General features: G+C 38.4%; 1 protein-coding gene across 1 annotated transcript; it reads right to left on the bottom strand.

Annotated features, from left to right (window-relative positions):
* Window positions 1–18,636: 18,636 nt before the first annotated feature.
* Window positions 18,637–19,807, bottom strand: LOC149544493 (uncharacterized). Its single transcript, XM_089795151.1, has one exon. It carries the CDS (start codon window positions 19,667–19,669, stop codon window positions 18,752–18,754), a length of 918 nt encoding a protein of 305 aa, XP_089651277.1. The 5' UTR covers window positions 19,670–19,807; the 3' UTR covers window positions 18,637–18,751.
* Between the last annotated feature and the right edge of the window lie 2,523 nt (window positions 19,808–22,330).

The following is a 22,330-nucleotide window of genomic DNA, read 5'->3' as shown; positions in this document are numbered from 1 at the left end:
CCACAAGTTAGGGTTCTTCATAGAATATCATCTAAGCCATGTGCCTGTTACAACCACCACACCGACATGGTACTCTAAACCTTCACCATCTATAACTGAGTGATCCAATTTTTGTTTGGCTTCAACACAATGACACAAATAATAATTTTTCCCTTCTTCATTGTCTTCAGGTGCAATAATAGCAAAAATGTGGCCTGTAATGACAAATGTACAAAATGCGATCATTAATTCAGAAAATACTTGGGTAAAAGTTATAAAGTTACCTATTGAAATTACAAAGATAGATAAATATATATATTACCAAGTTGCACTAGATCTGAAAAGTGGTCAAAGTCAATAGATGAATCCATCTCTACCATTTCCAGTGCTTGTGGGGGATGATAGGTGTCAATTGGGTCCAAAACCCATATATCCCGTTTGTCCACCCATTCGGTTGACTCACAGTTATTCCAATTTTTTTCTACACATGATGGACAATAGCATGCCATTTTTCGTGTGTGGATACTCCATGAACCTGCATCAGAGCTTCTAAAAGAGTGTAACTCACTAGATCCTATTAGTGTGCAACAATCCTGATATGGTGCAATGTAAGTATTATCTATCAACCAAAAAAAATCTATGAACTATAGACTCACCTTCCTTATCTAGACCCATTGTAGCATTTACACCATTGGATGATGGATTTTGCATCTATCAATATTGCTCCATCTTTGTACTTTAGTTCTTCACGGTCCAAGGCTCTTTTAATGCATGCACCTACACCATCATGCGCTCACCATGACTAGCCTCTGTGAAATTCCACATATATTGAATTCTACACAACCTGTGCATCCTGCTCAACCAATAGAACATCAGTGCATTCTTGAATTGAGATGCGCAATTGTCTAACTAAATAATGTGCTGACGATATGTTATGCCCCTGTTAGCCAAATCTCCATAAAATAGTTGAAAACAACCATGTAGGAACTCCGTAGAATGTGATCAATCATCACTGATGTAAAAATAGTACTCCCTCAAAATCTTTCTATCATCCTCTATACTTGTAGGTGAATGCATCAATGTTATGTGCACAAATATGGAAACCTGTTGAAAAGTATAATACTTTGCTTGCACCTCATTTTGTGGTTGTAGTGTGTAGTTCTCTATGAAATATACAACCAAAATAATGGTATCCAATGGAAACGTGTCCTTGCACAACTTGAATTGCAAATCTATCCATTGAGCTCTATGGGTATGCCTTGCATACTTGTAAATAATCTTTTTACGAAAAATCTTCACGAACTCATACACTAGAATCTTTTCAATGATTAAATCACATCTTTTACCATGTTTCCAATATTTTAGAGCATATGTCACTATCTTAAATTTTCTGTAATCTGTTATTTCATTTCCAATTGCATGTGTACTATGCATATGTTGACAAGTTGATAAAAGTTGCAAAGAACCACAAAATAAGCACGTACCATCCAATTATGATGTCTTGTAAAATTGTTGGCCATCCCCTATTTCACATAAAATGTTGGATATGAATTCCTTTGAAGATCTTGGTGGCTCATTCATGTCACAATCTTGTAAAACAAACTGAGAATGCAAAACTATGCATATATGCCTAAAAAAATCAAAATGGTTAAAAAATTCAATATGTATCCTACAACAAGTTGTGTGTGTGTGATTTATCTTCACATAAATAGGTTTACCCATCTCAAAAAATCTTTGACTTATTTGAATTTGAGGATACATACCAATAAATCTTGCAAAAAATTGTAGAGCCCATTTGCCATTGCACAAAAAGCCATGACTGTTAGTGAACATGGAACACCACATAATTAACCACCTATGGGCAGGGGAGCGCGTTGCATCACCCAACAATCTCCCCCTCGACGCGCATACTAGGTGCTTACGCAGGTCGGGAAGGCACCGGGGAGATTTGAACCCATGACCAGGCCAAAACCAGGCTCTGATACCAATTGTAGGGCCCATTTGTTGTTGCACCAAAAGCCATGACTGTTAGTGAACATGGAACACCACATAATTAACCACCTGTGGGCAGGGGAGCGCGTCACATCACCCAACAAAAATTGTGTCTGAGTTGAGTCCAAAAAATATTTCGCATGTGGGTCGCAATTTTGGCTATCAATCCTCCTTCTTACAACATCTCTTTGATTAGGGGAAACATGTGTGTTATTTTTAAAAAAATCTTCGATCAATGATTTCAAGGCTTCACTAATTTCTTTATCCTTTCATGGTAGTCTACCGCTAAATGTCCATAACTCATTTTTTGTTGGATCTTCCAATCTCTCACGCCTTAGCATGGCTCTCCTTAGAGTACCTCTACCAATTTTTAATGTTTTGCTTGTCTTTCTCATGAGTCGAGCTTTCTTCATCTGGCTACTTACTATTGTTGATGTAAGCACTCATCTTGTGATATTACTATCTTTGGTGCGTGATTTAGAACCCACTTTGTCATAAGCACTCATTAGATTCTTTACAATATTTTTTTCATTTGAATCATCCATCATTCTTAGCCCAAGAATCTTCATGATAGGCCTAAATTTCAAATTCATCATCATTTCAACAAATAATTGGCATTGACTTGTAATATTTAATTCTTCAAAAAATAATCTCCACATACGATTAACTTTTCTTTGACAAGTACGCTTGCTAATTTTGTCAAACATTGATTTCAAAATGTTAGTATCAATATCAATCAAATATTTTGGTCTTCTAAAATGAATTCTAGAAGGTGTTATAATCTCTTCCATTCCCTCAATATTTTGAACATCAACATAAGGTCGAGTGTATTGTGTACCTTGAACTGAAGATGATGTGCCTTGAAAATAAGATGCAAAAGATGGAATATCACCTACTTGATGTGTTGATGTTGTGCCTTCAACATGACATGATGGAGTGTGTATATTGTCAGATCTACAAATCAGTGTCTCTTCAACATGAGAGGATGATATGACTTCAACATTGGAAGATGGTGTAGCAGGCAATATGACTCCAACATTGGGAGATGGTGTAGCGGACAATATGACTCCAACATTGGAAGATGGTGTAGCAGACAATATGACTCCAACATTGGAAGATGGTGTAGCTTCGCAATTCAATTGTCTTCTTGAGCATAACAGTCTCATTCGTTCTCTTTGTCTTTCCAATTCTTCCTCTTTGTTTCTTTGTACCGGTGGTTCTTGATCCTCTTCGAAAGTCAATTCTTCATTATTGCTTTGCAATTTTCTTTGCTCATGTAGTAATTTCATTTTATCTCTTTTAATTGCCAAATCTCTCTCTCTATCTTCATTTATTTGAGTTTTTGGTTTCTTCTTTGGCATGATGATGATTTCTACATGTCAAATTATTCAAACATCTGAATTACTTAAAATGTGTAAATTACAAATTATTCAAATACATATAAAAATTATAATTATTTGAATGAATACACAATATATATCAAACGACTTGTCAAATTTCTAACCATTTTGAAATAACATTTCATTCAAACATACAAATTTCAATGAATTTACTATATATTAAACAACATGTCAAATTATAATCAAATTTGTATCTATATATCAACAAACAATATTTAAAATAGATTGCACTAACCTTTTCTATACAAGGAATATTCAAAAAGTCTTCAAATCACATATCCAATTATTGAATTTGGTGTTTGCTAGCTTCCAAAAGTGTTGAAATAGTGTTTTCTATGTTGAAACCTGTGATTTCTGTCGGAATAACAAAGTGCAGAATAGACCAAAAGCTGAGAATGGATGAAATGGGCCCCAAAGTTTCTTTTTGCCCATTTTTAGGTGATTTCTCATAGTGCGTATGCACTATAGCACATACGCACTATATGGAAATGCATCACTCTCCATCTTCCTTACTCTCTCTCCCATCCCCTACCCTCTCTCTCTTCCTACTCTCTATAGCGCATACGCACTATAGTGCATATGCACTATGTAGAAATGCATCACTCTCCATCTTCCTTACTCTCTCTCCCATCCCCTACCCTCTCTCTTCCTAATCTCTCTCCCCTCTCCCATCCCTTACACTCTCTCTCTCCCCTCTCCCATCCTTTATTCTATCTCTCGCTCTCCCTCTCCCATTGCCTACTCTCTCTACCTATCTCACCCTCTCTCCTCTCCCATCCCCTACTCTTTAGATCTCTCACACACACTCTTATCCCCCCACTCTCTTCTCTCCAATCCCCTACTCTCTATATCTGTCACACACACTCCCATTCCCCCCATCTCTTTCCCTCTCCCTCTCCTACTACCTACTATCTCTCTCTCCCTCTCTACTCTCTCTCTCCCATCCCCTACTCTCTCTCACACTCTCCCATCCCCTAATCTCACTCTCTCTCCCCCATCCCGTTCGAGTTCTCTCTACCACCACCTACTCACTCTCACACTCTCTCTCCCATCCCCTACTCTATCTCTCTTACACACACACACTCCCATCCCCCCTCTCCCACTGCCTACTTTCTCTCCCCCATCCCCTACTCTCTCTCTCCTCTCCCATCCCCTACTCTCACACTCTCATACTCTCTCCCATCCCCTACTTTGTCTCTCTTACACACATTCCCATTCCCCCTCTCTCTCTCCCTCTCCCACCACCTACTTTCTCTCCCCATTAATTGTACTCTCTCTACCACCCCCTACTCTCTCACACACTCTCACACTCTCTCACATCCCCTAATCTCTCTCTTTCACATACACACACACTCTTATCCCCCCACTCTCTTCTTTCCCATCCCCCTATCTCTCTCCCTCTCCCTCTCTCACTCCCTCTCCTACTACCTACTATCTTTCTCTCTCTCTCTCTCTCAAGTTCTCTCTCTCTCTCCCTCTCTACTCTCTCTCTCCCATCTTGTACGAGCTCTCTTTGCCACCACCTAGTCACTCTCACACTCTCTCCCATCCCCTACTCTGTCTCTCTTACACACACACTCCCATCCCCCCCCTCTCTCTCTCTCCCTCTCCCACTCCCTCTCCTACCACCTACTTTCTCTCCCCCATCCCATATACTCTCTCTCCTCTCCCATCCCCTACACTCTCACACTCTCTCCCATCCCCTACTCTGTCTCTCTTACACACACACTCCCATCCCCCCTCTCTTTCTCCCTCTCCCACTGCCTACTTTCTCTCCCCCATCATCGTACTCTCTCTCTACCACCCCCTACTCTCTCTCACACTCTCACACTCTCACACTCTCTCTCCCATCCCCTACTCTCTCTCTTTCATAGACACACACACTCTTATCCCCCCACTCTTCTTCTCTCCCATCCGCTACTCTCTACATCTGTCACACACACTCCCATCCCCCCTATCTCTCTCCCTCTCCCTCTCCCACTCCCTCTCCTACTGCCTACTATCTCTCTCTCTCAAGTTCTCTCTCTTCCTCTCTACTCTCTCTCTCTCTCCCATCCCTTACTCTCACTCTCTCTCTCCCATCCCCTACTCTCTGACACACTCTTTCCCATCCCCTACTCTCTCTCTCTTTCACAGACACACACACTCTTATCCCCCCACTCTCTTCTCTCCCATCCCCCCTATCTCTCTCCCTCTCCCTCTCCCACTCCCTCTCTACTCTATCTCTCTCCCATCCTATACGAGCTCTCTCTGCCACCACCTACTCACTCTCACACTCTCTCCCATCCCCTACTTTGTCTCTCTTACACACACACTCCCATCCCCCCCTCTCTCTCTATCTCCCACTCCCTCTCCCACCACCTACTTTCTCTCCCCCATCCCCTACTCTCTCTCTCCTCTCCCATCCCCTACTCTATCTCTCTTACACACACACTCCCATCCCCCCTCTCTTTCTCCCTCTCCCATCGCCTACTTTCTCTCCCCCATCGTTGTACTCTCTTTTTGCCACCTCCTACTCTCTCTCACACTCTCACACTCTCTCCCATCCCCTACTCCCTCTCACACTCTCACACTCTCTCCCATCCCCTACTCCCTCTCACACTCTCACACTCTCTCCCATCCCCTACTCTCTCACACACTCTCACACTCTCTCTCCCATTACCTACTCTCTCTCTTTCATAGACACACACACTCTTATCCCCCCACTCTTCTTCTCTCCCATCCCCTACTCTCTACATCTGTCACACACACTCCCATCCCCCTATCTCTCTCCCTCTCCCTCTCCCACTCCCTCTCCTACTGTCTACTATCTCTCTCTCTCAAGTTCTCTCTCTTCCTCTCTACTCTCTCTCTCTCTCTCCCATCCCTTACTCTCACTCTCTCTCTCCAATCCCCTACTCTCTCTCACACTCTCCCATCCCCTAATCTCACTCTCTCTGTCTCCCATCCCATATGAGCTCTCTCTACCATCACCTACTCTCTCTCACACTCTCACACTCTCTCCCATCCCCCTTTTCTCTCTCTCCTCTCCCATCCCCTACTCTCTAGATTTGTCACACACACTCCCATCCCCCCTCTCTCTCCCTCTCCCACTCCCTCTTGCACTACCTACTATCTCTCTCTCTCTCAAGTACTCTCTCTCCCTCTCTACTTTCTCTCTCCCATCCCCTACTCTCACTCTCTCTCTTCCATCCCCTACTCTCTCTCACATTGTCTCCCACCCCCTGCTCTCTCTCTCTCTCACCCCCATCCCATACAAGCTCTCTCTGCCACCTCCTACTCTCTCTCAAACTCTCACACTCTCTCCCATGCCCTACTTTATCTCTCTTATAAATAAATACACATTGATCTCATTCCCTCCCTCTCTCTCTCTCTCTCTCACAGTCCCTCTCCCACTGCCTACTCTCATCCATCCCCTACTCTATCTCTCTTACACACTTCCATTCCACCTCTCTTTCCCTCCCACTCCCTCTCCCACTGCCTACTATCTCTCTCTAACTCTCACTCTCTCCCTCTCTCTCCCATCCCTCTTCCATTGCCTACTCTCTCTATCTCTCTCTCTCCCCTCTCTCATTCCCTATTCTCTCTCTTTCACACACATGCACCCATCCCCCCTCTCTCCTCTCCCATCCCCTACTTTTTCTGTCACTCGCTCTCCCTCTCCCACTCCCTCTCCCACTTCCTACTCTCTCTCTCTCTCTCTCTCTCTCTCTCTCTCTCTCTCTCTCTCTCTCTCTCTCTCTCTCTCCCTCTCTACCTCTCTACTCTCTCTCTCTGCTACCCCCTACTCTCTCTTACATTTCCACACTCTCTCCTATCCCCTACTCTCTCTCTCTTTCTCTCTTACATGCATTTCTATCCCCACTCTCTCTTCCATCCCCTACTCTCTCTCGAGCTACTTTGTCTTCCCCCTCTCCCATTCCATACTCTCTCTCTTTCACACACATGCACTTCCATCCTCTCCTCTCTCACTCTTCCTCTTGCACTCTATCTCCCATTTCCTACTCTCTCTATCTCTTTGCCTCTCTCTCACACACACATAGCCATTCCCCTGCCCCCCCCCCCCCCCCCAACCCAGCTCTCTTTTGGTCTTGGTTTGCAATTTAGGCCTCAATAGGGCGTGTGCCCTATAGCACACACACACTACTGAGAATTCAATGCTTCCAATAGTGTGTGTGCGCTATAGGGCGCACACGCTATTGAAAGCTTTGCATTAAACCCAAGCCTAAGGCTTGGTTTTGCCTTGGTGATCCAACCCAAAGGTTTGGAGTTTATAAACAGGTTTGAGACATGTTTCCCAACAAACATACCAAAAATGATTATTTTTTCTTGTGTGCTCCCCTTCAAGATTCCTCATGGTTGGATATGGATAAGATTAGGTTACATAGCATTATAGGTCTCTGTGTTAGCTATCTAACCATATAATTTATTTTTTATTTGAACTATTTCAAGCCTTTCATCTATAATTTCTTTTGAATGTATGTTCATTTTTTGTCAAAAATCACCATGTACTAATTGGGCTATAGATTTTAGCTCATTCATCGAATTTTGCAACAACTTAGTTTTTTAGAAACTAGACTCCATTCTACACACTTTGAAAAAAAAAAGTTTTGATTTTAGATTAGTTCTCAATTATTTCTAGGGGGAGCACACAGATATTTCACATTATTGGGATGTGTCTAGTTAAAAAATTCATTTAAAAAAATACACATTATAAAATTACCCGAAAAATCTAGGATAAACTACATAGTGTTAAGTAACTTTTGACTAGAGCGATTAAAGAATTTCAAAAAAAAATTAAAATTTTAGGGGGGCCACACTTTGTACTATGTTATGCTTTTTTTGAATAAACAGTACCACTTTTTGTGGCACCATTTTTTGAGGACCTAAAACTAAACCATCTTGAAAAAAAATTAGTAGTTTAGAAACTAGATTCAAAGGACTACGACTTTTGTTTTTGTCATATCTTAAAATTTTTACTGTAACTATCTTAAAATTCTTGTTGAAGTTCAAAATTTATAGATTTCAGGAAAAAGGTGTCCACTTATACCCCCCTTTTGGCACCACAACTTGGTGCACTTACCCTGAAACTGTTAAGTCTTCCTATAAGGTCATTTTTATAGAGGAACTAGTGGTTTCTTGACCACCTTCTACTTGGTTTTCTAGGAAAATTTGCAAAATCTCTTCAAATGGAAGCCAAAATGATGGACCCCCAACCAATGGAAGTGGAATAAGAGGTGGACAACATGTCATGATTGGTGAAGGTGGAGGAGAGGAGTAAGGTAATTCTTCATCACATAAACTAAAGACCCTTTCTCTCTCGCTAAATGAGGATATGATAAGAACCATTAGCGCAAAGCAATCACATTTAAAGAATACTGCAATGTTTTTTAACTTGTTTGGATAAGGACTTTTTACCTTCTCATAATTTTTTTGATGAATGGATAGCTAATGTTTGGGACAAGAAGCTTGGAATTCATGTTTCATTCTGCAAAATGTTTCAAAAATATTTTTTTGATCTTTTTATTAGAACCCACAATATGTATGTAGGAATCCTTAATAATAAACATTATAATGTGGTGAAATCTCTCTTTCAAGCCTTTCCATGGTGTCTTGTTGGAAATATTGAGGAAGCCTCTATTAGGGTTTTGCCTAATTGGGTTAGAATTAAAAGTTTAAATGTAGAATTTTGGTCTTTTATTCATAAGTTGTTGAAGTCTGTCAGCCCTATTTTGCAAATTGAACAATCTAAACCTACCTTCCTCATTTGAATGCAAGGGTTTTCATAGCACTTGAACCATAAATTTTATTTCCAAATGTTATATATCCAACCATTGATTCTAAAGTGTTTTCATAGAATATATCTCTACTTGGTAACTTAGGTGCATATTTTCATTGCAAAAGAAATGGGCATGCCAAGAAATATTGTTCAGATCTAATTACATCAAAAACAACTAATTTTGATGTTTCAAAGGGTAATGTCAGTAAAGTCGCTATTTTTAAAAAGAAACAGCTTACATATGCAAACCCTATTAATAATGAATTTAATGCAATGCCTATTAAGCCACATGAGATTAATACTAATAATAATGTCTTTTCTCCCCTTGAGGAATACTTTGTTACAATTGCCAGCCCTTTGTAAGACCCAAAGTTAATCTCTCTACTTAATAGTGTCATTCTTGGCTCTAAGGTCATCTCAACTATTCCTAACCAATTGCAATTTATCATTTTCTAAAAAGAAAATGTTGAACCATAGTCTTTGGTTGAAACCCCTACCAAACTCAATACCCAACAACTAGCCCTTAATACTCATACTAAGAGGCAAAGATGGTTAAGATTGCCAACCCATCACTAGCTAGAAAGAATATGAATTTGGATGAATTGAAGCAAGTAGGGATGGATATATCTCCTAAAAATAAGAAAGAGTCTAAGGTTTTGTTGAAGTTACTAATAAATAAAGTATGAGAACGAAAGGAAGTGATAATGAAGTTTTAATTGACTCTAAAGGTATTAAAAATAAGTAGGGAGATATCTCTAATTATCTTAATAGATTGTATTGTTGTAAGCTACAATTGGAACATTTGTTATGTTGTCATTGATGTCAAACCTTAATGGAAAGACAATTTCTACTTGAGTAGAGTGTCATATCAAGATGATTGATGAAGAGAATTTGAGAAGAAGAGATAACAAGAAGACGTTGTGAAAAGGTTGAGTTATGTGGAATTACAATGGGTACTTGATCATTTGGATATTGACAAGATAATGTGTTGTTTAATCATTGTACACTAAGCAGAGAAGCTCGTTGAAGTTGAAGCCTAGTAGAGATGATCAATAGAAGATCAAATGCATAGGCTAAACTAAGAAAAAGAGAAGAAGATTAAGGAACTTATGGTAGAAGCCAAGTTATGTTTTGTGTCAACCAAGTGTTAGTTATGGTCGGGAAAAATACAGTGTCAACCACGCATCAGTAAAAATCTAAGTGAAGACAGTATAAGCCAAGCAAAAGATTTTAGTAATGACCGATTTCTAGTGATGACCTAGGTAGAGGAACATAGTATTGATCGAGTGTTAATTTTTGACAGTTTGTGAAGGAATTGAAGTTCCTAGCTAACATAGTTGAATTTTCAAATTGGTTGAAGCATGTATTGGACAAGTATTGATGAGATGGAGCATTTAATGCTTCATAAACCATGTTTGAGTGTTTCTAGACATGGATTCAAAGGGAATTCTATATTATTTGGACTTAAGTGGCATGATTCTATTGTAAATAGAGGGGTCTCTCCTTGTCATAGAGCTCTATGGATTGTGATGAATAAGAATGGACTAGCTTTTGGGTTTTTCAATTTCTATGCAAGGTAGAAGCAAGAAGTTGGATCTCAATTCCATGGAAGTCCATGGATTGAGATCGTGCTCTTTTAAACATGAGCACGCATTTTTAAAAAATGGACACACGTATTAGGCTCGGGTGCCCAATCTGAAATTTAAAAAATGGGCACCTTTTTTTTTAAATCGGGTGCCCATTTTTTATTTTTTATTTTCAAAAAATGGGTACCCATTTTTTTAAAAAAATAATAAACTTGATTATTTTAAAATAGGTGTTCTTTTTTTTAAATTTTTTTTTTGGGATTTTCAATGTTGATTTTACTTTTTCAAAATAGGTGCTTGTTTTTTGAATTTCAAATAATAGGTGCTCATTTCTTACAACATGGGGCAAGATTTTTTTCTCCTATCTTAGATTTTGGTTTGGGATAGGCTTGGTGAGATGAAGCCTATGCCTTGACCACTCAAGATTTGCTAAGGCATTGAACTAGCAAATTCATGCCTTGCCATAATTTTTAGAGGGTCTTCCCGATCAAATTTTTTAACGAAACAAAAACCCATTAGAGTTCTCACTATCCTAATTTTAAAAATATAAATTTTTATAGTGTTATGATTTATTTAATATTTTTCATAATATTTTAATCAAAGGTCATAATTAAATGTAAAATAGCGATGTTCACTAAAACTTTAATAACATTTTTATTTTACGATTTTTCTTAAATTAATTTATATGTCATCAATGTACATACAATTCTTTTAAATTTTTAAAAAATTGAGCAAAATGAAATTTTGATCAAGTTATGGCATCCATACAGAGAGGTTTTAACATTTAGCTTTATAGCCAGTAAAAAATTAATAGTAAAGAAATTTATTCAATAAGAAATTAAGGGAAAATATTATCATGAATATTTGGTGTATTAGGTAACTTCCTTTAAAAGGATTTACAAAAAATAATTTATTTGTCTCAAATTATGGTATCTATACACGAGTGGTATGGTCCTAAAATAAGCATTTTGGAACAGTGGTTTTTAAAGATCCATTGTGTGTGTGTGTGTGTGTGTGTGTGTGTGTGTGTGTGTGTGTGTGTGTGTGTGTGTGTGTGTGTGTGTGTGCGTGCGTGCGTGCGTGCGTGCGTGCGTGCGTGCGTGCGTGCGTGCGTGTGTGCGTGTGTGTGTGTGTGTATAAATTACATATTAAAAAAGTAGATTTCAAACACTGCATTTTTTATTTCTGAAGTTTATTTATATTCAATCTCTAAATGCCTCAAATTTTGACATCAATTGACAAGAAATTTCAAAAATAGAAAAAAAAACACTTCCACTTTTTTCCCAAAAGTGAGACCCAACTTCTTGCACTTACCCTGCGCCTAATGAATGTAGAGATAGAGCTTCATTATGGGAGTGGGCCATAGCTAATCTGCCTAACACTTGTAGAATTTTCATTGGTGACTTCAACAAAGTTGAATATAGAGAAGATAAAGTGGGAGGTAACTCTTTTAGCTGGAAAGGTAATGAATTATTCTTTTGGAATACACTGACCAGAATATTTAATATTTTAGACCCTATAAAAAGAAGGAAAGCTAATTTCCAAGATGTTTTGTACACCTAGGGTAGTAACCAAAAAGGGTCCAAGATGTTTCGTACACCTAGGGTAGTAACCAAAAAGGGTCCCAAAGGCTATATTGTTGGCTTAATAGAACTTATTGTGAATCTACCTTGTTTTGCCTTCAATTTGAACCAAGTCATTCTTATTTTTGGCAATCCTACCTTCTCTTAGATCATTCTCCTATTTCTGCTAAGATTTTTTTCCAAGATCAAGAACCAACTCCTAGAAACAAAATATGCACATCCTTTAAATTAAATGTATCTCTTCTTAAAGATCATGATACAATTGGTGCACTTTAGCAAGTGACCTCTTTATTTAAAATGACTAGTAGAAATTTGGAAAAGTATGGTTGAATCATGGCAAAAAATATTTCAAATGGTTGGAGAAAAGGAGCACAAACATGAATATTGAAGGAACTAGGGCCCAAGCTAACCTTGGCATGTTGGAGAAGGAACTCCAGATTGGAATTGAGTGAAAAAGAAAGAGCATGCACATGAATATTGAAGGAAATATGACCCAAGCTAACCTTAACATGTTGGCGAAGGAACTCCAAGTTAGAATTGAGGACTTAGAGTTGAGATTGCTCCAATTCTTATACAAAACTACAAGGTTCAAGTGTAGAGGACTATGTCCAAATTGAATTGGATTCTAGAAGGAGATAGAGGATCTTAAGTATTTCTTGAATATCATTAAAGCTTCAAAAAAGAGGGAGCTTATTGAAATTATTCATATTAATGATGATATACTTTTGATCCACAAATAGTGAAATCAACTTTTTTTATTACTCTTTATCTTCTTTCTTCTGAAATGACTTATGTCATTCATGAGGCTCTTGATAAATGTCTTCAATTGATTTCCAAAAAAGTCTCAAATGAAGATTCTATAAAGTTCAATAAACCTATCACTCTAGAAGAAATTAAATGGGCTATTAACTCCTTTTCCAACAAAAAATATTTGGGAATTGATGGACTTCTTGTTGAGTTTTACAAATCAAATATAGATTGGATATCGAGTGATCTCGACATTATATGAAGGCCCTTTCAACAAAGGGTCTTTAGGTGGGAATATTAATAAAGGAATCATTAAGTTGATTCCAAAAGTTGATGATAAATCTTAAATTAAAAATTGGAGACCAATTACTTTGTTGAACATCTCTTATAAGATCATTGCTAAATTGCTATCCAAAAGAACTGATGACATGCTTGACAGATTCATCTCAGTCACACAAATATGACTTACTAGAAGAAAGTGCATTTGGAGAATTTGATAACAAGTTGGGAAGTAATGCATTGGGATAATAAGAGCAATCAGAATGTGCTAATGATCCTACTTGATTTTGAAAAATCCCATAACAAAGTAGAGTGACCATTTGTTATTGTAATGCTTAAAGAATTTGGTTTTCCTTAGTTCCCTATAGTTGGATTGAGGTGTTTTTTAAATATTCCTCTATAGACATTGACATGAATGGAAATCTTATTAATCTCATCCATCTTGGGAGATCAATTAAAAAAAGCTTCCCTATTGCCCCTTCACTTTTTTTGATAGTGGTTGATGCCTTAATTATATCCTTAGAGAGCCCTCTCTTGGTCCTCTTGTTAAAGGTCTTTTCCTTCCTATTGAAGATACATGTTACTGAACTCTCAATTTGTTGATGACACTTCTTTATTCCTAGAACTAGAAGAAAGACATTTATCTAATACATTGGACATACTAGAATTCGTTTGTTTAGCTTAATGTGCTACATTGGCTCTGCATAAATTATCTTTCCTAGGCTTGTTTGATTCTCCTACTAATTGGATTTAGTCAATGGGTTGGCAATGGAAAGGTCCAAATGAGATTGTTAGATACCTTGGTATCCCTATTGCTATTAATCCTTCAACTAAAGACGTGGCAATGGATATTTGATAAAATCCATAAAAAGGGTATTAAATGGTAAACCCATCACCTCTCCCTACCTAGAAGGAGTCAAGTTATTTAGAAGGTGTTGTCCTCTTATCATCTTTATTTTGCATCTACATGGTTGATGGAAAATTACCAAAGGGACAAGATAGAAAAGATATTGAGATTTTTCTTGGGGTGTGATGGGATGGGAAACAAAAAAAGACACTCTATGAATTCGAATTGTTGTTGTAAACCCAAAAAATATGGAGGCTTCATACTACACAATCTTAGGAATCATGCTATTGCTCTTTCTTCTAAATGGATATTAAAGGCTATCTATGGAAATGAGCCTTGGAAAGTTCTAATTAGACATAATATTTAATGATTATGATCCTATTTTTTATTTGATTGTGTGAATGATTTTATATCATCAACGTTTTGGATCACACTATGTGATCCATCATTAGGATCTTCATGCAAACGAAGAGACTCGGCTCACACTATGTGATCCATCATTAGGATGTTCATGCAAATGAAGAGAATCGGATCATACTACATGATCCATCATCAGGATGTTCATGCAAATGAAGAGAGGAGCATGAACATCCTGATGATGGATCATGTAGTTGTAATGTGATCTGAAACATTAATGATATAAAATTGTTCACACAATCAAATCTAGAAATAGAATAGTAATACTAATGGATTGTGGCAATCTGATAGCTCTAATAATATTTAGTGCTCCACTATCTTCAATGGTGAAAATTAGAAGAATATCCCATTTTGTGACATGTTATTGGGGGACTTATAAAATTAAGATTTTTGGCTCTATTGTATTTACTAACTTGTGGAAGGCTTGGACCCATGCAAAGATATTCCTTCCATTCTGAGCTTCTATTGGACCTTCTCCATCTTATATAATAGTCTTAGATAGATCAATTTGGTGGGGGTTATATTTAATGGGAAATCATTGGCGCTTACACAAAGTCATTCAACAAAGCATTGGAATGATATTGGTATTTCATTAGTTAGTGACTTAATGATTAATAATCAAATGGGAACCTGTGAGGAAATTAGAGCCATGTTTGGCATTCCTCAGACTCAGAAGAAATTTATACACTGATTACTAAGAAACATAGTGACTACAACTTTTCTAAGGTAATTAATTCAAATAGTTTCCTTAAACAAATGATGTGGTATGATAGGGTGATGCTTAATGAAGCAACTTCAAAGAAAATATATAATATGCTTGTTTCAGGTCTAGATATCTACCAAAGAGTGATCCAAGGTTGGAGTTTTTACTCTCCATTTTTTGGTTGGTGTTTCTTTTTTCAATATTTTTGGTAGTCAAAAGTTGAACCAAAGAAGTTATATTTTAGGTGGTTATTATTACTTTTAAAACTTGCTTTAGGTTCCAATATGGAATCCTTGGGTCTTAGTCCTCGGTATTGCAAAGTTACTCAATCGAATCTTTTGAACACATATTTTTTCAATGTGATTTCTCCATCATGGTTTGGTCAATCTTACAGGGTTTCCCATTATGTAGAATTCAAAACTTGATCTTTCTTCGAGTAAAATCTTAGCAAGATATGTTGAAGCCTTTGATTGTAAACTTAACATGTTTTGGTTTTTTCTTACTTGTGAGATCTTATGGTTCCTTTGGAAGGTGAGAAACGAAGAGGTCTTTCAACAAAAAGACAGAAGACTTACTGGGTTTATATGTAAACTCACCAATTTTTTCATTATGTCACAAGTTTCCCTTTCTTTGGAAATTTCTATGGTTTAATTGATGATGTTAGTTCGAGATGGTATGCTTCTTATTCACAAAGAAAATGTCAAGGCCTTCCAATATTTGGATCAAATCAAAGATATGTCGGATCCTCCTTAAATAAATCAGATTGAAAATATGATTGAAGATCTACACATTTTCAGTAATATTCAAAATTTTGCTACTACTATTAGTGGCAATGAAAGACCAAAGAACCTAGTGACAATACTTCTAAAGGATAGGTGCTTGTGAGCTAGAATGATGAACTTTTTGATACAAACTTTTTACAATCTTTGGTTTCTAATGATGGTTGGGACCTGATTGGAGAAGAATAGCAAGCTTTGAGTTTGTTATTTTGTGATATATTATGAACTTTATATAGTTGCTTTGAGTTCATCATACACTATATACTCCCATTTTGGCTATATGGGATACTTTCCCAATATGTAATCAAATCTATAGTGTTGGTGGGTCCAGATGTTGAAGTAATTGCTTAAGTTTGATACTCTTTGCTAATCACTTTCAGGTGAACTTATCATATGCAATTTCTTAACTATTCTAATACCAAAATTTGTTTAATTGACATACCAAATTATTTCGGTATGAGGTCAAACATACAATAGAAATGAGATATGTAAAACCCAATCATTGTTCGTTGAATGTTCAAGTACAATGGGAGAGGAAACTAAGGTGTCACTAAATTCAAACTAAAACAAATCTCCACCATGACCTCTTACAACAGAGATATACTGGACCATAGGATATGGAAGATGAGATCTAAATTGTTCTCTATGTTAAATAAAACAGAAACTAATCTCCCCCATAATCTATTATGAAGACCAAGTTCAAACAATTGAATACATATGATCTAAATTCAAACGCAGCTTAGAAAAGAAACCATAACAAAATAATGATCAAATAACAAGTTGATTGTTATTGTGTAGTATATATTAAGTCATTTGTGTTTTTATCTAACATGTAACAAACAATCGACTCCAAATTCTAAAACCTATCCCATACTTCTAAACATGTGACTATTGAGCAAACTAAACTAAAAATTTGGAACAAAAATATAAAACTAAACCATAAAATTACATATAAAAAAGTTTGAAAAAAACAAAAAAAACTAAATGTTCCCCTTGAAAAGAATGTTATAGATTCTTGTTGATATTTCAAATTAATTGTTTTCAACATTCACAATTACAACAACTGGTCAAAGGGCCCTTGGTCTACTGGTGAAGTTGAAAGGCTCACAAAGAACCCAGTAGGGATCAAGTTTTGCTAAGTGTAAGGCCCCTGACATCTGAAAAGGGATCAGGTTGGAATCATGCCCTAGTGCAAGACCCCCAACATCTGAAAATGGTTGAGGTTGGAATTGTGCCCTGGATGGAATGGATACCCCTTAGTCCTTTGTTCTTAGCCAAAGAGGCTAGGCAAAAAATGCTAGACCTCCATACAAAAATTTACGGCAACTTCAATCCAAAATTCTTCCAACATAATTATGATGAAAAAAGGGAGAAAAACACAACAATGGATGAAAAAATCACACCAACACTAACAAGTATTTCCTACTATAGCTCCTTTTCAATCAGTAGTCATCACCACCATCATAATCATCACAACCACCATCATGAGTTTTGTATAGTTGCTTTGAGTTGTTCATACTCTATATACTTCCATTTTGGCTATATAGGATACTTTCCTGATATGTAATCAAATGTATAGCGTTGGTGGGTCTAGATGTTGAAGTAATTGCTTAAGTTTTATACTCTTTGCTAATCACTTTCAGGTGAACTTATTGTATGCAATTTCTTAACTATTCTAATACCAAAATCTGTTCAATTGACATACCAAATTATTTCAATATGAGGTCAAATCTACAATAGAAATGAGATATGTAAAACCCACTCATTGTTCTTTGAATATTCAAGTACAATGGGATATGGAAACTAAGGTTTCACTAAATTAAAACTAAAACAATTCTCCACCATGACCTATTGCAATAGAGATATATTGGACCATAGGGTATGGAAGATGAGATCTAAATTGTTCTCTATGTTAAATAAAATAGAAACTAGTCTCCCTCATAATCTATTATGAAGACCAAGTTCAAACATTAAATACATATGATCTAAATTCAAAAACAGCTTAGAAAAGAAACCATAACAAAATAATGATCAAATAACTAGTTGTTTGTTATTGTGTAGTATATATTAAGTCATTTGTGTTTTTATCTAACATGTAACAAACACTTGAGTCCAAATTCTAACACCTACCCACACTTCTAAACATGTGACTATCAAGCAAACTAAACTAAAAATTTGGAACAAAAATATAAGACTTAACTATAAAATTACATATAAAAAAGTTTGTAAAAAACAAAAAAACAAATGGCCCCCTTGATAATAACGTTATAGATTCTTACTGATATTTCAAATTAATTGCTTTCAACATTCACAATTACAACAGCTAGTCAAAGGGCTCTTGGTCTACTGGTGAAGTTGAAAGGCTCATTATAGAGAGCCCACCAAGGATCAAGTCCTATTGAGTGCAAGGCCCTCGACATCTGAAAAAGGATGGTGATAGAATCATGTCCTAGATGAATTTGACAGAATGGATAAACCTCAATCGTCCTTAGCCAAAGAGACTAGACAAAATATGCTAAACCTCCATACAAAAATTTACAGCAACTTCAATCCAAAATTCTTTCACCATAATTATGACAAAAAAGGGAAAAAAACACAACAATGCATGAAAAACTCACACCAACACTTAAAAAGTATTTCCTACTATAGCTCCTTTTCAGTTAGTAGTCATCACCACCATCATAATCATCACAACCACCATCGTGATCATCATATCCATGCTCATCCGCAAGATCCTCCTCAACCTTCTCTGCAGCATCTTCAGCAATCTTGTCCTCCACATAATCAAATCCCTCAGCAAGAGCCAAGCCACCCAAAACCCCTGCCACAGCTCCCACTGCCAAGCCAGTCCCAACCCCATACTTACTACTCTTGGGCTTCTCGCTCTCACCATAAGAAGGTCCACTCCCATAGCCAGAACCACTCCCGTAGGGAACAGGGGCATCTTGTGGATAATGGTCCCCATAAGGTCCACTAGGGTACCCTGAAGGAGGGTTAGTACCATAAGAGTATTGCTGAGGAGTGGGGTTAGAACCAGAAGCATAAGGGTATTGCTGTGGGGGAGGGTTTGCACCATATGGGTATTGCTGGGATGGATAAGGGGCAGGGGCATAATCCCTTGTACCATATGGTTGAGGACAAGGGTACTGCTGCTCCGGCCATCGCTTTTCCCTCAGACAGATTACGATTTCAAGCTTGCCCTGAGGGCGGCCTGAGGGGCGCTTCAATTTGAGGGTTCGTTCTTGCCTCTGATCAAACCCTACTTCGTCCAGGATTTGTGAGAGTCGAACCCTGGCCGTCCCAATCAGGGGTTTTGTCTCCTCGGAGGGATTTTCATGAACAATGTCGATCTTCAGCTCGGCATCTTCCATCGGCTTTGAAACCGGAATGACGAGCTTCTCGTTCCATGAGGGTTTTGTATCGCCCTCTCGATCGACCTGAGTCGAAACCTTGTTGTCGGGATCGACCCAAACCACAGCATAAGGACACAGATCTCCATATCGCCAATTCACATTCTTCAGATCTTTTGCAGAAATGAGTGTGAGATCCACATCTACAGGTCTTGGGTGCTCTGACATTTTCTCAAAAATTGGAGGATTTCAATGAAAGCTTCTCTGTAAGGGGTTCTCACCAGAACAAATTGTGCGAGTTTTCACAGGAATGACTGTGTTTCTACAGCCGATGGCTCCAACTATATAATGCTCGCTCGGTTGGGTTATCTTAATCGTTAAGTAATTTCCATGGAAGGAAGCTAACGTTTATTCTGGTTGGCAAGATCCATTTTTTAAATTTGGGGAGGACCTAAAGTAGTAAACTACAATATTTTCTTGAATTTTATGGGATGGCGTTATAGCTAGATTCCGTCTCTAACCCTATGTTTTATGTTTCAGTTTTATTTTATCCAAAATGTCTAAATCTAACTCGTTCGCGGAACTAAAGTAATAATAAGATGGAAGATTGTCTGAAAATCGATTTGAACGCGTTAACATCTGCGCATCGTGGGTGGGACTCGTAACGTATGACCAGAAAAATGTTACCATATTAATATTGAGTTTGATTTATACAAGGTTGCAGACGCGAATACTTTTCTTTGTATGGTTAACGGTGCCGTTTCGGTGGCCGACGCGTGGCAGTTGTGAAGTTTCGGAGAAAGTAAGTTTAGACTTCCCATGGAATCAGTGTGCTCTTCAGTTTTTACATTGTGCGACCCACACCTTTGTTATTTTTTTTTATTTTTTATTTATTTATTTATTTATTTTTTATTTTTTTGATGAATAGTCATTTTCAATTAATAAAATTTACTAAGATTACAATTTACAAAAAAGGGCCGGGGATACAAGATCACCCCGCGAATGAGTTCAATCGGTCGAAGCCGGAGTAAACAACATGGCCGCAGCCAGCAACTATAAACTATTCATCAAAAAAACATTTAAAACAACCTCATGCTGCCAAGACAATACCAACAGAGGGAGGAGGATCATCTTTATCAGGGAATCCCCACGCATCAGTGGGATTGTGAGGCGAACTAGGAACAGTCCAGCCATCAGCAGCATCTGCAGGATCTGGGGTAGTTGCAGTCTCTGCATCCTTCTTGTCTGGCCGCGGAGGAGAAATAGTCAAGGCCAACCGGGGAAACTTGCCAGAGTGCGCCCGTCCAGGGGGAGGAGCCGGAGACCGGCCAGAAGCCCGCCCAGGGGGGGGCCCGGGAACCAGCCAGAACCACCACGTGGTGGGGAAGCGGAGCGGCGCCTCCAACCGCCATGACCACCGTTGGGAGAGCACGGCGTGTGTGAATGGCGGCCAGAGGACTAGCGTCTGGAACAGCGACCGCGAGACGAGGAGGCATCCGGAGGCACTCTGGGAATGGTACAAGGAGCATTGCCCCAGTGGTTCAACAATACCTGTAAGTGGGCAACCTCCAGGGCAACTTTATTAGCTTGCACCTGTATCTGCATAATGACATTGTTACAAATGCATGTCTTAGTGTACATTGCAATGTTAACATCCAAAAAATTGTGAGTGAATAAAACTGCATTCCTATCTTTCCATAGAGAAAACAAAATTTACATCCTGAAGGTATGCCAAATCTGGGAAAACTTCTGAGGAAATTTGGGAGAATCACCCAGCAAGATCATGTGCCATGAAAAAGGTTCGGGTCTGAAAGGCTTGAAAAAATCATGGATCCAGTGCCAATAATTTTGAGCACGCTTGCAAAACCAAAAAATATGCAAAAAGGACTCAGGTTGGCCACAAAAGGGGCATCTGGGATCAGGAACCCCAATGTGCTTGAGCCGAGGCCCCAGGGGAAGACCTTGGAAAGCAAGGCACCAAGCAAAGTGAGCAATCTTAGGTTCTGTAATGGCACTCCAAATGGTGTCGAACCGTTTTCTCCATTGAGAAAGCGAAGAATGCAAATGCCACCGTTGATTAAGCATGTCCACCATCGGAAGGTGGGGCGAAAGCCATCTGTATCCTATATTGGGCTTACAATTGGTAAATGGAGTGGCAGGAAACCACTTCCAATCATACCACCAAGGTCGAACAGACTGAATCCCCACTTTATAAAGTAAGTGCACAGGGATGGAAGACAACAGAAGCTCATAACTTTGGCGATCGGCACGTACAAGGCGGTATTGAACTTGCATATCCTCCCAAGACCTGAAATTCATGGTGACTCTTGAAAAATGTCCTTGGTAGTGCGAATGCCACGTTTATAGAAACGCAGAGCACTGGCACCTTGAGTCTTGGCAAGAGGAATACCCTGGAAGGCAAACAAGGGAGACCACCAAATGTTCTGCTGATTTAAGGACAACCCATTGCGAAACTCATCACCAGCCCAACGAAGCCAAGGGTTAACATCTTCCCAGGCTTTTCAGATGTTCTTTATAACGAAAGAGCCCTGTATGACCACTAGTTCACGCATAGTGAGAAGGGTCTGAAAACCAATTCCCTTCCATGTCGATCTATTAGCATGGAAGCCGGAAGAGATGCAATGCCTGACAAGAATTTTCCAGGCTTCATCTCTAGAAATAACTCTGATAATCCATTTAGCACAGAGGGCAAGGCACTGCTTTCGAGTGGAAAGCAGGCCGAGACCCCTAGATTCCCTTGGGAGACAACAGAAATCCCAAGCAACTCTATGAAAACCATGATGGTCAAAACCAAAGGCCCAAAGAAAATCTCTAAGAAAATGTTCTAATTTGAGATAGGAAGCTTTGGAGAGAGCCCAACAAGAAGAA

The sequence above is a fragment of the Cupressus sempervirens genome, chromosome 8 (genome assembly GCF_028749045.1).
Source record: "Cupressus sempervirens isolate cs-2001-9-10 chromosome 8, ASM2874904v1, whole genome shotgun sequence".
Lineage (NCBI taxonomy): Eukaryota > Viridiplantae > Streptophyta > Pinopsida > Cupressales > Cupressaceae > Cupressus > Cupressus sempervirens.
Note: the sequence above shows the minus strand (reverse complement) of the source record. Positions and strands in the feature narration are given on the sequence as shown.

Bases quoted from the DNA above. Each gene is read 5' to 3' on its own strand.
- LOC149544493 (XM_089795151.1), bottom strand. From the start codon at position 19,669: ATGTCAGAGCACCCAAGACCTGTAGATGTGGATCTCACACTCATTTCT.